The sequence below is a fragment of the Diorhabda carinulata genome, chromosome 7 (genome assembly GCF_026250575.1).
Source record: "Diorhabda carinulata isolate Delta chromosome 7, icDioCari1.1, whole genome shotgun sequence".
In the NCBI taxonomy this organism is placed as follows: domain Eukaryota; kingdom Metazoa; phylum Arthropoda; class Insecta; order Coleoptera; family Chrysomelidae; genus Diorhabda; species Diorhabda carinulata.
In genome coordinates, this window is record NC_079466.1 from 13424184 (window position 1) to 13441127 (window position 16944).

General features: G+C 30.2%; 2 protein-coding genes and 1 long non-coding RNA gene across 4 annotated transcripts; 1 reads left to right on the forward strand and 2 right to left on the reverse strand.

Annotated features, from left to right (window-relative positions):
• Positions 1 to 1009: 1009 nt before the first annotated feature.
• LOC130896161 (GPI inositol-deacylase) lies at positions 1010 to 9104 on the reverse strand. 2 transcript variants are annotated; one of them, XM_057804061.1, is made up of 15 exons: positions 8890 to 9104; positions 8645 to 8792; positions 8366 to 8590; positions 8068 to 8315; positions 7835 to 8008; positions 6638 to 6897; positions 6397 to 6547; positions 5957 to 6222; positions 4540 to 4653; positions 3857 to 4069; positions 3618 to 3803; positions 3397 to 3559; positions 2750 to 3336; positions 1425 to 1526; positions 1010 to 1358 (listed from the first exon to the last, which is right to left on the reverse strand). In XM_057804061.1, the coding sequence occupies exons 1-15, from the start codon at positions 9025 to 9027 to the stop codon at positions 1139 to 1141; spliced, it is 3195 nt and encodes a 1064-aa protein (XP_057660044.1). In that variant the 5' UTR covers positions 9028 to 9104; the 3' UTR covers positions 1010 to 1138. The 2 variants fall into 2 exon arrangements, with proteins under 2 accessions (XP_057660044.1, XP_057660045.1); XM_057804062.1 differs by having other exon boundaries at positions 3618 to 3797; positions 8890 to 9096.
• A 663-nt stretch (positions 9105 to 9767) lies between these two features.
• Positions 9768 to 12906, forward strand: LOC130896595 (cytokine-like nuclear factor N-PAC). The gene is made up of 4 exons (XM_057804788.1): positions 9768 to 10526; positions 11377 to 11646; positions 11697 to 11922; positions 12452 to 12906. Exons 1-4 carry the CDS (start codon positions 10040 to 10042, stop codon positions 12822 to 12824), a joined length of 1356 nt encoding a protein of 451 aa, XP_057660771.1. The 5' UTR covers positions 9768 to 10039; the 3' UTR covers positions 12825 to 12906.
• Positions 12907 to 13272: 366 nt separating this feature from the next.
• On the reverse strand, positions 13273 to 16729 carry LOC130896601 (uncharacterized). The gene is made up of 5 exons (XR_009059593.1): positions 16584 to 16729; positions 16331 to 16414; positions 16123 to 16153; positions 14445 to 15258; positions 13273 to 13362 (listed from the first exon to the last, which is right to left on the reverse strand). It is a non-coding gene; the product is annotated as an uncharacterized LOC130896601 (long non-coding RNA).
• Positions 16730 to 16944: the final 215 nt, after the last annotated feature.

Genomic DNA, 16944 nt, shown 5'->3' on the forward strand with positions numbered 1-16944 from the left:
AACGATAGACAAAATATTTTAATAAATAATGATTTGCGGGAATTATAAGTGTTAAACTTTTCTTTTTCGTTCCCAATACATAATTTTTGAGGTTATTTTGTTATATTTTCTGCTAATTAGATAACCCCAGTTTATAAATAGAAATAATTTAGATTATTGACTAAATTTTTGGTATGAATGTATTTAAATAAAAAATGTAATTGAAATTTTTAGAATATTACAATTACACTTTTTCCATTATACAGGGTAAAACAATTTTAACATTATGCTATTTGAAAACGCCTTCTCTTTCAGTTTTTTTCTGTTTTATTAATTTAATCACTTTGCCATTCACTCCCCATGTTTTATTATGAATTAAATCACATTTAATTCACCGTACAATCAAGAAATTTACTTTAATTGAACCATGTGTATTCTTTGAAGGTCAATAGAGAAAGTTGTGGTTATTTTATTGGGGAGATAGGGACATTTTTATGTCGTTGAAGGTTTATTTTAGAAATTGCCCTGATATAGATAAATATTCCTCTGCGGGGCTATTTTTGGGATGGTTTATTGTGGCTATATCGCATGAAGAATATAATAAGGAATTTGAGAAGAACTAAACAGCTTTCAGAATGTTTTGAGCAGGCGATTACAGTTCTATTATTCTATATCGTTGCTCATCTAGATAACGAGCATTTGTACCAGTTAGAGTTGATAGAGGGTCAATTTAAGTCCTTTATAGGACTGATGTTATGAAAGGAGCAATACGTGGAGCTGTAATGAGGTTGCAATAATTAATGGTTGTCTACACAATAAGTTAGGTTTCTAGATAGGATTGTAATCCGAACACAAAATATTGAATTTGTTACGATTTTAAAATATAATACAGTGTTTGAGTTTAGCAAAAACATAATTTTTATGTGATACAACATTTGCAAATTAAAATTAGCGTCCCACTGATAGTATTCTGTCTAGTACAGTGTCTGATTGTAGGTTCCTTGTAGGTAGTTGGAAAAAAACCCGAATGTCTAAATAAAATACTATTTATTTGTGTAACAATTCATTTTTACCTAACACGAGGTTTGAACAAAATTAATAATCAAAAAAAGAAATCTATGGTTAAAATGATAACATTTTAATTCTATTTACGAGAGTATTATTCAATTTTGGTTTTGATTTCTGAAAAACGCGTTCTTTCTTCAGAATCGTCTTCGATTTGTAATACTTCAGTTTCGGGGGCAAGTAATTGATGTAAAGTTACGACAATTATGGTTAGAGTAAGTATGTAATTCAATCTGTATATTGATATTGTAGAAAATACCAATGTACATAACGTCATGATTAATAAGAATTTTTCTAGCTGCTCCGTATATTTTCTGTAAAATAATATTTATTCAAATAAAATGTACACATGAAATTTGTAAAATTAATATAACCTATACCTGTTAGTCCTGGGCAAGTCACACTGCCATAACATCAGCGCAGAGATACTAAGAGCCAGCCCTGGTATAAAGGAATCATCAGTTTCCAGTACTGAACTATACCTAAATTAAAAATATTAATAAACAAATAAAATCTTCTTACTAACGTCATAAGTCAACTTTTTTTAATATATTATTACGAATCCGTCTCCGCAATGGAGCCGGTTATACCTAGATATATTCGAATTCTAAAATTCGGCAGAAGCGCCTTTGAGGTGATATAAGTTTTTGTTATAGTATGCGGTTTATTTATATTGTTTCTTTTGATATTTATTTGGTTTTACTATTTTCCAGAAGTTTTGAGAATTCTTTTGGGAAATATATAAGGAGTTTATGTAACGTTGTTGAGTTTAGTTTATAATAAATAGTCGCAGTGAAACGAAATAAGAAGTAATCGAAGAATTTAAATAAATTAGTTAAGTGTAGTGTAAGGTTTTTAATAAATTATTAACGTATGAGACAGTATCTATCAAATCACCTCAAGAAATCATATAAATAAATAAAAAAAATAAGACAATGTCAAAGTTGCAAACATTTTCACTGCGACCTCTGGGTATACAGAAGGGCCTTCGATTACTCACGGGATCTTTCCCCTAAGATTCTCCACTGAATTTATACTTCAATGGTTAAACCCCATCTCACGTATGGCGCCATATTGTGGTAGCCAACGAATAGGGCTCAACTAGGGCCCTATTGGATCTTCCATCTTTGAAGCCATTAGGACAGCTTATAAGCTGAACTGGTCATGCAAAAATCGGGGGAAAACCGCGGTGGAATGTCCAATACATTTTGATGGGGCCAATACTAGGATTCTACTGGATCCTCCAACTTTGAATCTAAAGATACAACAACTGAATGATCTAATGACCATGTAAAGCAAAAGAGTTTGTTGAATGGATTATTGAGCATCGACAAATGGATGCAGATTGTTTCGAGCGAAGAGCACGTTTCCTCCTTGATAGGTTAGTTGAGCGTCAAAATTACCGCTTTTGGACTTGTGATTGTCGAAAAACCAACGCATCCACATTGTGTTACCGTTTGGTGTGCATTTTGGGCTAAAGACCATCCTTATTTCATTATGAGCTGGTTCAATTACGGCATGACATTTCGTTTTGGTGATCAGAATTGGCCTCCATAGATCGTATCATTTGGAATCATTTATGGGGTTACATTTATGCAGAAAGTGAATGCGCATGTGTATGCAAAGCCTCGAAGGCTATTTATCTGATGCATTGCATCAATTATGGAACACCCGTTAGTAATAAACTATTATTATTGGTATTTACTTGAAATTATGTGCCCATGTCAAAACAGCTGGTAGATTAATAGCAGTCACTATACACCACAAAAAGAACAAACTCGAATGGAAATAAATCGCGTGGTAAGCGGTGGAAAGTTCGGAATTTTCCTTTAAAGGTTTCGGATCTGCTCCAATCTTCTCATCATCACCTTCAGCCGATATATCATTAGTAGTTTCTACAATTTTGGTATCGGTTGATTGTAACAGTGGATCAATATTTTTTTCTCCACTACCATCCTCAGTGTTATTTGAATTGATTGATCCATCCACAGTTTCGTGCTCAATATTTTCATCTTCATATTTTTCCGATTCAGTGCCAACTTGAATACCAAGGGTTGTGTTAGTTTCCGTTTGTTCATCTACTAGATCCTTATTTGGAGTTAAATCTTGATCCTTTTGTGGTTTTTCCATTTCCTTTTGTGTATTTTCCATTTGTTTAGATTCATCAGTAGTAACTGACATAATTTCTTTTGAAGATGGACTCTTACTGAAGTACCGTTTGCATTTCTTGATAAATTTTTTGGTTATGTACCAAACTACTTCTTCTACGAAATTTTGAGACATTTGTGTTAACTAAAAATAAAAAAAGAAGTTGCCGGAACAAAAAATCCTTTAGGAATAATTAATACTGACCCTTAAGAAGTAAAATACGGTTCCTAAACAGAGGGCTAATCCCCCGCAAGTGGTTAACGATAAAGATATTAAAGTGAGAGCTACAATTACTGGTATTTTGTGTAAATAACTCATCAAGTAGTTCGACCAAACCACATTGAAGCTAACTGTTCGAGCAAGTAACCTACAAAATGAAATATTTCCAACATAATATAAAATAAAATCATATTTGATTAGTTTACTTTAGAAATATTTTGTGCACTGTCGATTCCATAGCGATAAGAGAAACGCTGAATACTGCAACCAATATCCAAAAGAGTCCGATACCGCAAACGAATAATACCAAAGGCATCAATATGAAATCTAAGCCGTCGTTTTCTAATGTTTGATAGTCCGGTTTAAGTATAAAATCTGGTAGATATCTGGAACTTGAAAACGGATCTTTTATCAATTGAAAATCTCTAATCGTAACTGTATTTACCTTAATATAAGTGATATGACGAATCCGAACATGGCGTAATAAGGTTTGGCACCCTCTTGAATGGCTACGAATAATATCGAACAATGTCCTTTCTCTAAATTTATTAATTGATATCTAAGGGTTATCAGTGATACGGCGGCTATTTGGGATATCAATAAAGGTGAATGTGTCCTAGCTAGTTGTCCTAATACACCTAACGGAGAAGACTGTATACTAAAATTTATAAATAAATAAATATATTTGAGTTTTGAATTGCGCGCCATGTTTGACAATCAAAACGTCACAAAATTTTGACGTGACAAATCTTAATCTGACAGTTAGTGTTAGTAAACATAGAACAAAACGTCCTGATTGTTAAAAATTATTATCAAAATGGTGCCACTATTATATATGTTTAAAAAGTCCGAACAAAACAGTAATGATGAAAATCTAAACCATGTACGTTTTATCGACGGAATTGAACCGATCTCAAACCGACTAGACGAAGTAAATATAATGATTTCAGAATAAACTACTACCAAAACGTAGGTTTAAACAAAGGGCGCGAGATTTGAATTGCGTGCCATGTTTGACAGTCATAACGTCACATGATTTTAACGTGACAGATCGTAATCTCACAGTTAGTGTTAGTAAACTTAAAACAACGAGTCTACACACACATAAAGAAATATTTTGTTATTTACCTTATTTTATAAGTACAGGATGGATCCAAAATTAATTTTATTACTGCTGTTTGATTTTCTACACTAGGTTTCGAGCTATGAAGCCTGATGTTAACCGGTTTTTTCATGGTATTTCTACAAATAATTAACTTAAAAATAACATTTTTTTATCTAAGGTATCTTCTGATAGAAAATTCAATTTGATATAATAAATAAATAATAACCAAAACATGACAGACTATATGAACGAATATTATAGTGAAATAGCAAGAAAGCTAAACCAAAAGGAAAAAATAAACTTCCACTAATGACTACAAACACAATATTCTTAAAAAACCCTCGTTAGTTTGGCGTTTTCGAGTTGTAGAATCCATTTATCGTTGTCGTAAAGTAATACTTCCGGTTTTGCCAATAATTAGATTCGTGAACTTTTTAAACAACGTTTATGAATTACACGAAATGTTTTATTTTTAGGTTAGGTTTACTTCGGTTTAGGATAGAATATCTAGATATTTCTCTATGAAATGTCGTGTGTTTTTATAAAAGGTACTGCTGATTCGTTTAATACATAAATTCAGTTACGACCCGGAAGTCTACCAACATAATTGTTGGTAAAACCATAAGTATTCATTTCCGACATCTGAGACCTCGATAAATGGATCCTGCGATCTTGAAAACGCCAAATTAGTATTTCCATCTATAACTATCGATGTTAGTATCGTTTTTAATCGATTAAGTAAGTATCGATAACCATTACTTTGACATAACCTAAGATTTGTTGACGTAGATAACCGCTAAGAGAACTGTCAATAAGTTTTAGCGATAATTTTAGAATCTATTTTTATTTCGTTGTAAAAAAATTTTTATAAAATTATTTTCGAGTTTATACGAGGTCTATATATAAAATATCGAATTTAAAAAAATAAATAACTTTGTTGATAAAAATTTACCTAAACCGGGAAGATATAGAAGATAACTATCGATGTTTCCAGATATAGTATCGATTTAAATCGATTACGTAAGTATCGATAACCATTACTTTGACATAATACAAGATTTGTTGACGTAGATAACCGCTACGAGAATTGCCAATGAGTTTTCGCGGTAATTTTGAAAACTATTATTCCTATTAATTTCAAAATTGGTGATATTTCTTTATAAAATTGTTATTTTCGAATTTATACGGGGTCTATATATAAAATAACGAATTTAAAAAATCAATTTATATTTCTATTAATTAAAAATTCGATAAAATATTAAAAATCGAAAAAAATGTTTTATTTTTCCCTTTTAAGAAAATTATCATAATGAAAATTAAATATCTAGTTTTTTTTTTAAATTATAGGGTGTTCAAAAATATTTATTCACAAGTAATAAAAATAAAAAACAATAAAAAATTTAATAAAACAATAAAATTTAAACGAAAATCGATACTCACGTAATGAAACTATTGTAATTTTCGTTACTCCACGGAACTGTCAAAGTGACAGATGCGTGATGTTCACTTTTAGAACATTCCAACGGTTCCACGATTAATTTATAAAACTGCATAATTTTACTAAGATGCGGTAAAGACAATTCGTAATAAATCGCTTTCTCCGCAGTCCTTTCTAATATAACTCGATTGGTTAACGAAAACCAATTGGGTAGATTAACGGTGATGGATCTTTGATCCGAACTGTGAATATCCACATGATAGTATACCTAAAAACAAAAATTAAATATTAATACTATATGTAATCTGGTCCTTCGAGCCGGGTTTATATCCGGCTCGAAGGATTTAGTTTTTAGTTTCAGTTTTTTCAGTGTAATTATCACCAAAAACGCTTGTATATAGTAAGAATGAGACACTCCGCAGCTACTACATACTACACTTACCGGTTCATCGGTAGGTAGAGCTTTAAAAACAATATGAGTTAAATCTTTACGGTATTTCTTCAATTTCGACATATTTATACGAAAAAATCTTCTTTTTAATTTAGTTGACGGGGCTATTTCGGATAAATGACTCAAATGAAACCCTTCTTTGCTAAAATATAAATATACAGAACGTCCTACTACATTTTAACCGTAAAATAAGAAATTAGATTGACTATTAATTATTAAACCGGCTACTTACCATATACGACTGGATTCTTTGAAAAAATACGCGTTGCAAACAAACACCCAATCGGTAACTTCCGAATTAACGGCCAAAATGTTCAATATTTCGTAACCGGTGACATCAGATAACGCTATCATGTAGGAATACGGTTCACCGACACCGTTAGAATGTTCTAGACTGTATCCTCTTCTTATGCTTTCCATCCAACGTCCTTTCGGATTCATCTGAACCAACTTTGAATAGTTTTCTCGGTTTCTAATTTTAGTACCGCTATGCTGAAAACAATCCATCCAATAAATCGAAAAGATCACCTACCTTCTTGCGAGGAAACGTGCTTGGATTCAATCCATACCAAAAAAATGAGAAAAAGACGGTTCCCAACAACTACCGTTCGATTGCTTCAGTTCCAGCCATGGAGGTCATGAAAAAAGTCGTTAGCCAGCAAATCTTGAGTCTGTAAACATCATCAACGACCCATGCCCATCAAAATGATTGGACATTCACCAGTGGCCTGCATGCTTGTTGATCCAGCTTGCAGATCTTCGAATTGTACCTCTAGAACTAAAGTTGGAAGAACAAGTAGGGCCCTAGGGCCACATGATGGCCCCTTATATGAGAAGAGGTTCGACCATTGAGGTATAGATCCAGTAGAGGATCTCAGGTGAAAGACCCAATGTAAAACTAAAGACCCTCTGTATGCCCAGAGTGTATTTTGGAGGGTGCTCCTAGTGAAAAAATGGAGCTTGATTTTCCTTTAGTTAATCATTAGCCCTTCGGACTTGCACCACCTGTCCACCAGGTGCTTATCCAAGACTGCCTTATTTAGATCAATTTGTCTAAAACCAGACACCAGATATTTGGAGACAATACTTCCCCCTGCAAGCAGCCCCTGGTTGTGATAGCATTGCCCTTATCCATCTTATGAGACAGAGTTGTCGAATGCCCCTTCAATACCATTCCGAATTTTCCTGAGCTTAATGCGCTCTCTAAATTCCTCATCAGATGGTACAGAGCCAAGACTGTGGATTCCACTATTAAGTAAAAGTTCAGTTTCTGGTAGACAAAGTTAGTACCAATCGCCCCAAAATGAACATTTTACCAATAGTAAATTCAAATGTGGTAGCATTAATAAATTTTAAACCCCTTCACACAAATTAAATCATCTTTTTTGTATAATTTCTACTAATAGATCAAAATTAGAATAAAACTTACCTGAACAAGATGATGTTTGAAGACCATATTTCTAAAAGTAACATTCTTCGATATTTGATGAGTTTCTCTATCAACACTATCAAATAGAGCCCTATTTAGAGCCATAACTACCTGTTTGCACCATAAAATTTGAACGTGGTTACTTCCAGTCCAAGATATCGGAATATTTGTAGTCTTAAAAACCACAAAACATTAAAACAACCCTTAAATACATAAGTTTTTAATCAACTTACAGTTAATTGCAAAATTCCATCATTTTTCTTTTGAGTCATAAACGGATTGACTATTAGATCTAGATATCCTCCAGAGACACTAATTACAGTCGTATTTTCCAAATTCTCAAATGCGTCGTCATAAAATTGATTCATATGAAAATCCAAATTCAGTAGAGGTCTATTTAAAGGGGAAGCTAAAGTTATAAGAATTGGTATCAATCCTGAATGTTGTAATTCGGATATTAACCTCATAGCAATAATTCCACCTGAAAATTCTCAAAATAAATATTTATAGTGTGAATTAGTGTAAACTAACCCATAGAATGTCCAATTACAACAACTGTTTCAGGTGGATGTTGTTGGTTTCCATATAATTCCAAAATTCGAAGTAACGAAGCTTTTATATATTGTAATTGATCAAAAAGTAAAGGACCATACAAACCACTATATTCTTCATTCAAATCCACAGTGAAATAATCAAAATGGAAAGAAGTTTTTGAATTTAACCATTTTCTTAAAGCAATAGAAGATAAAGACCTAACTATAATAAACAGTCAATTTATTATTAATTAAAATTTGAATCCAGAAATTTTACCTTGTTTATGAGATCCTGCATTTCCCGGTATAAAAAGCACGGGAATACCATCAAAGTACATATTACGTGCTTTTTCCGTAAGCCGACCTTCGCTATAGGCATACAAACCATATTTTTTAAATTCACTATCGGCTTTATTTGAAATTTTCTAAAACAAACTAATGTGTTAACTAAAAATAAATAATTTCTTAAAATAAACACTTATTACGTGTGTTTTCCGCAAATAAAAACTTATTCAAACTTACGACATATTGAGGATATTCGAACATATAAGTCATTTCACACTTATCTTCTTCATATTCGGTTAAAAATTTTAATAGGCCTAAAATATAAGCGAAAGCTAATAATAAAGAAAATATTATAAACGGGTTGATATTTTTCATTTTAAATATTTGACATTTTAAACTTCAGCTGATTTCTATAATATCTGTCACAACTTTAGAAATCATATCACCCACGCGACTTTAATAACAAATCAAATAAATCGATAGTATCGATAATAATCAATAATATATCTGTAATATCATTAAACGTGAAAACCTGGTTTCTTGAAATTTTTCTTATAAAAAATATAATGATCAGTTTGTTTCTTGAAAATTTAAAAGAAAAAACGGAGAGAAATATTAATAAAAAATCCAACTGGTTGTACATCGAAGATAGAAATTAAATTCAAATATTTTTATTTTTATTTAATAAATGTTACTAGACATTTTTAATGTGTTGTATTTATAAATATGAAAAACAAATATTATTTTTTATCGCTATGCTAATTCTATCGAGTATCGTAAAAATTATCGGTACTTAAATAATATCGATAGCATTCGATTGATATTTAAAATATCTTGTTTCATATGTAGTTCTGTGATAGCAAGACAACGTAGACAACATTCAATACATTTCATATTTCCACCACATTCAGATTCTTTTTTGAAACAATTAAAATAGGTTAAGCTTATCAGATCTCTGAATAAACATGTAAATTTAGATATGATTAAATTTAATTAAAATTATTCAACTGCTGACAGTGACTATAACCAAAATAATATTAAGAAAATACCGAATTCACTAACGATGTTCCATGAAAGCTAAAAGTATCACAAAATAGAGAAAGATATAATAACACGTAATAGGCAGTGAATATGTTAGGATAAAGATATTCATTGGATATTTTTTGATAAGATATTTACTCGCTTTAGGAAAGATAGTATTTCTACTATCTTATGTGATTTATTAATAGCAGTGCTTTTTATGTCACCCCACACTTGCAGTTTTTAAATTGTCGTTCATAACCTCACAATCTTGTATTTGTAATTGAAAATGTTTATGTTTGGAAATGCACCAGTTTTAAAATATTCCTTTTCATATACTGTTTAATTATAAATATTTCCACATAAAATGGATAATATTAAAGTAGGCGATATGGTATGGGCCAAAATGATTGGGTTTCCACCGTGGCCGTGTGTTGTTGTGAAAAGTATACCAAATATTCCAAAACCATCAAACGATCCTACTAAAAAATATTTTTGGGTATATTTTTTCGGTACAAATAATTATGCTTGGATACCAAAGAAAAGGATAAGTCTATTCGAAGAAAACAGACATAAATTCACTCAACCTCATAGAAATATTTTATTTGAGGAAGCAGTAGAAGAAGCTGAAAATCACTACAGACTGAAAAAGAACAATCCAAAGTATAAAATAGTTGTTCAAAAACAATGTAACTCAAAACTGTTTAATAAAAAGACTAAAAATGGTAATATTAAACAGAAAAAAATGAAGACAGCAAATTCTCACATGAAGCATAATATTTTATTACGTAATGTAGAGGTGAATACACATAACTTGATGACTTCACAATTAGTATTTGGTGTTTTGGGAGCTGGTAAATATTCAATTCTTACTTATATATGATGAATTTCAAGGCTAGAATATGATTGATTTTGATATTTATATCTTAAAGAACATATATACATATATATATATATATATATATATATATATATATATATATATATATATATATATATGCAAAATTTTGCCATTATCTATAACAATGTCGTCAAATAATCGTCGTCTATTTGGTTCCATTCTTTTTTTTGAATATTCTAAAGATGTGAAGTGGAAGAATGACACTATGTCCACTTTGGCCCGCAACAACTCAATTGGATTGAAGTCAGGCGACTGTGACGGCCAAATCATTATATTCAGTACATTCTTCTTCTCCAATTCTTTCAAATACTTTTTGCACAGCTTAGAGGGATGCTTAAAATCGTTTTCATGTCACCAATTTGTGGACTTTTTTTGATGTTTTCTGGAGTAACCACCTCAATTGGATGACAGGAGCGTTCACCATTGTATGTGTCTATACGACGACATTTAAATTCAGAAAACTAATAACAAAAGATTCTTTTCGATGGAGCAGAGCCCTGATAACACTTTTAAATCCAGATTGTACAGTATTTCTTTTCATCAAGAAACAATCATAAATTAACACACGAAATTGTTATTAAAATAACAATTAAATGACTGGCACTTTTTTCTGACCAACCGAAACGTTATGAAATTTTACACACAGTTTTTTGGAAGCGGATACTTCATAAACGTCATATGGATTTGATAATGGCAGCGCCATCTGTGAGTTAGTCACACGACTTATTGAGTGAAGTTATATTACATATACTGTTGTATTGTTTTTTTTTTTCTTTAAAGTAAAAGAGGTATATTTTCGACAGGAATTATCGGTCGAGAAATAATAAAAAATCTAGTTAGATCAGGTCATATGGTAAATATATGGAACAGAACGTCAAGTAAATGCGATATTATAATAAACGAATTGGGAAAGCAGTACAAGAAAACCGTAAGAAGTTACTTTAGTCCTCGATCTTTATTAGAAAAATCCGATATAGTATTTGTTTGTTTATCCAATCAAGAAGTTGTAAGAAACATTTTGCATAATAGTTTTGGTATAAACGATCATTCCGATTCCGTTCTACTCAACAAACGTAAGTTGATTTTCTACATAATTCCATTTTATAATTTATTCCTGTCACAGGTATAATTCTAATGACAACAGTTGGTCCGGAGGCTTCCAAAGACTTGAACGCCGTAATTGAAAAGAAAGGGGGCAAATATCTAGAAGCCCAAATACAAGGAAGTAAGACCGAAGCTCTAGAAGGAAATCTTTTGATCCTTGCAGCCGGTGATAAAGAGATTTTTCTCGAATGTCAATCTTGTTTTAAATCAATCGGGAAAACTGCAATGTTTTTAGGAGAAGTTGGGTAAGTAACTTTTGATTTTCTTTCATCTCTTCTCTTCTTCTTGTTATTGTTTGTTTGATTTTCTATCTTTTATCTCTTCTTTTTTCTGTTACTTTTATTGTTTGTTCCATTGTCTCATTCCGTCTGTTCTCTTTTGGTCACATTTATTTTATTTTCTTCCATGTAATTCTTCTTCCTGTTGCTTTTTTTGTTTGATTTTAGCCTTCTATCCCTTCTCTTTCTGTTACTTTTATTTCATTTTCTTCCTTTACCTCTTCTTTCTGTTACATTGCCCGTTTGTTCGATTTTCCTATTTTAAACTCTCCTTTATATAACTTTTATTGGCCCATGATCGTGTTTCAATTTATTTTCTGTTACTTTTAGTTGATTTCCTTCGTTTTAATTCGCTTTTTTCTGTTATTTTTGTTGGATTTTCTCCCTTAAAACTTTTTTTATTTTACTTTGTTTTTTTATTCTGTTACTTTATATTTCATTTTCTTTTATTGTTTAATTTTCTTTTTTATAACTATCAATGATTCTTCCACTTTAGGTACGCGTCAAAACTGAATTTGATACTTCAGTTGATCAAAGGAGTTAGTTTGGCGGCTCTATCAGAAGCCTTGGCTTTAGTCGATCGCTGCGGTTTGAGCATTAGAGGTTTTTTAGATGTTTTCACCACCTGCCCTTTGTACAGTCCTTATTTAAGTAGCAAAGCTGATAAAATAATTGTGAACGATTACACCAACGTCGATCAGTCTTTGAAAAATTTCCAACGAGATTTAAAATTAGGATTAGAGTTATCGAACAATGCGACCCAGTCGATGTTCCTTTCGAGTATCGCCAACGAAATGTTCAAACATTGCAAAAGATTGGAATATTCGGATAGAGACGCTGCCGTCGTTTTTATGAGGAATAAACATTAAACACTTTTCTAGTTTCGACAGAATTAATTTTATTTTGACATTTAAACTATTGATAAGAATAAAAGTTTGGTTTTTTATATTACCCAAGTTTTTCCATTATTCACACTACCCACTATTTGACCACTAAAAATAAAGTAAATAACATGAAGAAGTAGACGGCTATTTTTCAGTTACAAAACTTTAAAGTTAAATTAATTAAATTTAAAAATTGAAAACTTAGGACATTTACATGTTTTATTAGCCCAATTTTATGTTATAATCTCAAAAAAAACCCCAAAATAAACAACTTGGACATTTACATGTTTTATTAGCCTAATTTCATGTAATAACCTCAAAAAATTATTAACTTTGACATTAACATATTTGATAGGCCTAATTTCATGTTATAACCTCAAAAAATCCCAAATTGTGGACTGAAAATAAAGGATTTATAAATTTAAAGACTTGATAATTAAGAATATTTATTTAATCAAAATTCGCTATCTAGCACTGCAAAATCATCAGGGATTGTTGATTTTTTGATGATATATCAGCTCACCTGAAATAAAAATATCAAAATTAAAATATAAAAAATAGAGAAATAACTAAAAAACCACGAAATTGACAGTTTTATCTGACCAATAATTACTCCTATTGAAAATCCTCTCCTAGTTCTCATTATTGCTTGAAATCAATGTTATAAAACTTACGAGGAATGTCTTAAAAGTATCGCAACCTAACCTTATTTTTTTATATAATCTACGATACTTTAACCTTTCAAATGATCACTTTCTTCTCAAAATAGGCGCTAATGTCATCGTCTGATAAAAATCTCCCTCCTGTTAGCGAAAATTTAAGTCAAAAGTTGCTAGGAGTCTAGAGATTTAGGAGCTAGATACTAGAAATGTGATTATCTTAATGGGAAAGGATGATAATACTCTCCTTGTTTTAAATTAAAAAAAAAATGGTATTTTGTCCATTTTGGAATTTATTGAAAATAAAATAAGTGTACAAACAAATTATAACCTCGAAACGTGAATTATTTCGAGAAAACAAATTTGTTTGATATTATTTAGCGAGGCAATGATTAAATTTTGCAACCATTAATGAGGTTACCCAACCCTGAAACCTCGCGAAGAAAAATCATAGAAATTAAATTAATTTGACACAATTATAAATAATAAGATGAAACCCGCTGGAAAAGATCAGCTGTAAACACTGGGTTCCCTCTACAATAGATCCTTTGGGTCGCAGTGTATACATCCCATTATCTACATGTAAACACAACCCATTGGAAAAGGAAGATAATTGTAACAAAAATAAAATGTAAACATGGAATCTAATTTTTTTTAAAAATTATCATGCAAAAGGAATAAATTCATTTTCCTATTAAAATGTCAATGGGAATGCATATTTTCACTTTCTATACTCTTTCAGTATACAAAAAGGCAGGAATCAGAAAATACCGAACCAATTTTGGTCCAATTCGTCACAAAATTAGATAAAGCTCTAAAAATTTCATTTCCTGACCATACATCCCCCATAAACTATTTTTCCTTCCATATTTGTTACATTTTCTTCTTTTTCCCAATCTATATCAAACTAATACCAACAAAATATCAAATTAAAAATAATACTTACAATTTATTAAAAATTTTCTCGCTCTTCTTCTAAATAAGAATCCAAAATGTCATATCTCAAATTTTGTATCAAATGCCCAAAAGATTCCAGCAGCAATAATCCTCAAACTTCCATAATTAAAAAAATTTACAAGGTATGGTAAAAAAGGTGCAAAAACTCGAGAAACTAAAGTTGAGGAAACAGAACACTGTCATTTGTCCATTTACACCATTTTCCAATTATTCCAGTAGCCTTTGTTAAATTTATACAAAAAGTACTCACAATTGAAGAAAATGATCAGTTTTCAAGGGCAGGTTTCTATTTCTTTTTTGTGACAACTCTATTGTCAAAAGTCAATGCTATAGACTCATTGATTCCGGATATAGTTTAAAATTAAATTTCAATTGCATTCGAATTGAAACATGAGGTTTTTATAGTCATAATACAAGTTCTTCAGGAAGCTCTTAAATAGTCAACTTCTTGTTTGAACAAACAATTTTGTCCCCTGTATGCACATTGTTATCTGATATCTATCAAGATAAAAGAACGTCTCTAATATCCCAAATCTTTAACAAACTGACTTCCACTTTTAAATAAGCTTTAAAGTTGGATTTTAACATTTTGTTTGCTTCTTTGACTTTTTGACAAATCAAAATTAAGCAATGAAACACGAAGCGTAGTAGTTAGAACTGATGAACATAAGTGATTACAGTTGTAAACGTATTTTTTCATACCTCATATTTTTTATAAAGGAAATCTTTAGAGCTATTTTTTAATCAATTAAAGTTGTAGGAGATTATTAAATGCTTCATTGATGTTTTTTTTATAGATTTTCCTAGAAATTGAAAAAAAAAACTATGAAATTGTTGGAGATATCTCGAATAAAAAAATGTTTTCCAAACAAATTACTCAGAATACTGTTCTAATCAATGTTATTCAGAACCCAATGCTCTGTGAATGTCAATTTTCGGTTTTATCATCATAGTCAAAAATAACAAGAAATTATATGTTCATAATTTCTAAATCATCTTGATTTTAGCTCTCTTCTGATTTAAAATTAGATATTTTAATAATTTTTGAAACAAAGAAAAAATTTGACCTTTCGAAGACTTTCAGACTTTATAAAAATATCAAAATCAAGACAATTTAAAAACAAACATATATAAAGAACTAGGAATATTATGAATATGAAGAAAATCGACCTACTAAATCACCAAATATACTACCAGACAGATATTATATGACAAAAATATCATTTTAATCACAAGTAATGACCAAAACTGAGAAAATAGAAGCAATTAAGAATCTGATACTCAAATAAGCAACAAAACCTAGTTGAAAGTTAGATGGGTTACAGAAAAACGAATAGACATATCAAATTACCTGAAGTGGCACCAATTATCGATGTATCACTTTAGTATAAGAGGAAGAGTTTACAATGAATTAAAGATGATATTAAGTAACATGCAACCAAAAAAAGCAACACCCAAAGACCCAGCAACTACGAGAAACAATAAGACAATATTAATTAGTGTTATCATTGATAAATTACCTAAAACTTATTAACTTCCAACAAATTTTGTCTTTTGATAATGTTAAATTGAAAATGCTTAAAATTATTAACTTGGTTTTCATATCTAAAAACCAGCGCCTAATAATATGAACTTGAAAAAAAAAACGTGAAAATCTTATTACTTACCTAATAATTTTTTCCATAGTGAAATTACCACCTGAAAATTTGAAGCTTGAAATATCTTTATTTAAAACAAGTAAAAAAGTTTTATCTTTATCAAACTCATAGTCTGCCTTATACAAATATGTCTTCATTTATTAAATCGTTTTGTATATGATATAATCATATTTAAAAAAATTATTAATATATCGACAAAGTATTAAATTATATTTACCTAAGAAGCAATCCAAAGTATTTCGATGTTCGAGCTTTACCTAACCACGTGGCATTTTTTTAATCATTTGATATTCTAAATGAACTAAAATAAAGAAATATGCTAGAAACTAGTTGTAAAACGTAATTTTATCAATAGGTATAAATGATTTAATCAGAAAGACGTGTTTAACTTCAAATATGTATCAGAAGACCGTCGTCAAATCTCATCATATGAATAAATTAATAATTTAAATAAAAAATAGTTTACTTACTCGTTAGTCATTAGCATTTGGTGGGAAATACAGTTTCAATTTAAAAATTTTAATTCTGTATAACTCCATTTTTGAACAGTGGTAGTAATAGCTAATAAGCTTCCACCACTTGCAGCATCCACCATTCAAATAAATAAAATGAGATCAGATAGGAAAACGGAAACGTTCAAATAAAAACAGGCTTGCCATAAGAAAAAAAAAAAATTTTTTGAATCTTATAAAATAAAAATTTCCTATTTCAATGAATTAGGTAAAATACTATCAAATTATTGTTAATGATTGGAAAAATAAATAAAATGAAAATATCTCTAATTTTAATGCTGAAAATATTGAATAAAACTCAAGTTCTTCCAATAATATA

What these genes read in the sequence shown, in the direction of transcription:
- LOC130896161 (XM_057804061.1), bottom strand. Translation starts at nt 9,027, where the DNA reads ATGAAAAATATCAACCCGTTTATAATATTTTCTTTATTATTAGCTTTC. An exon ending in TCGAATATCCTCAATATGTC is followed by an intron (nt 8,793 to 8,889) that starts GTAAGTTTGAAT and finishes AGTTTGTTTTAG; the next exon opens with AAAATTTCAAATAAAGCCGA. An exon ending in TGCAGGATCTCATAAACAAG is followed by an intron (nt 8,591 to 8,644) that starts GTAAAATTTCTG and finishes TGTTTATTATAG; the next exon opens with TTAGGTCTTTATCTTCTATT.
- LOC130896595 (XM_057804788.1), top strand. Translation starts at nt 10,040, where the DNA reads ATGGATAATATTAAAGTAGGCGATATGGTATGGGCCAAAATGATTGGG. An exon ending in TTCCGTTCTACTCAACAAAC is followed by an intron (nt 11,647 to 11,696) that starts GTAAGTTGATTT and finishes TTCCTGTCACAG; the next exon opens with GTATAATTCTAATGACAACA. An exon ending in ATGTTTTTAGGAGAAGTTGG is followed by an intron (nt 11,923 to 12,451) that starts GTAAGTAACTTT and finishes CTTCCACTTTAG; the next exon opens with GTACGCGTCAAAACTGAATT.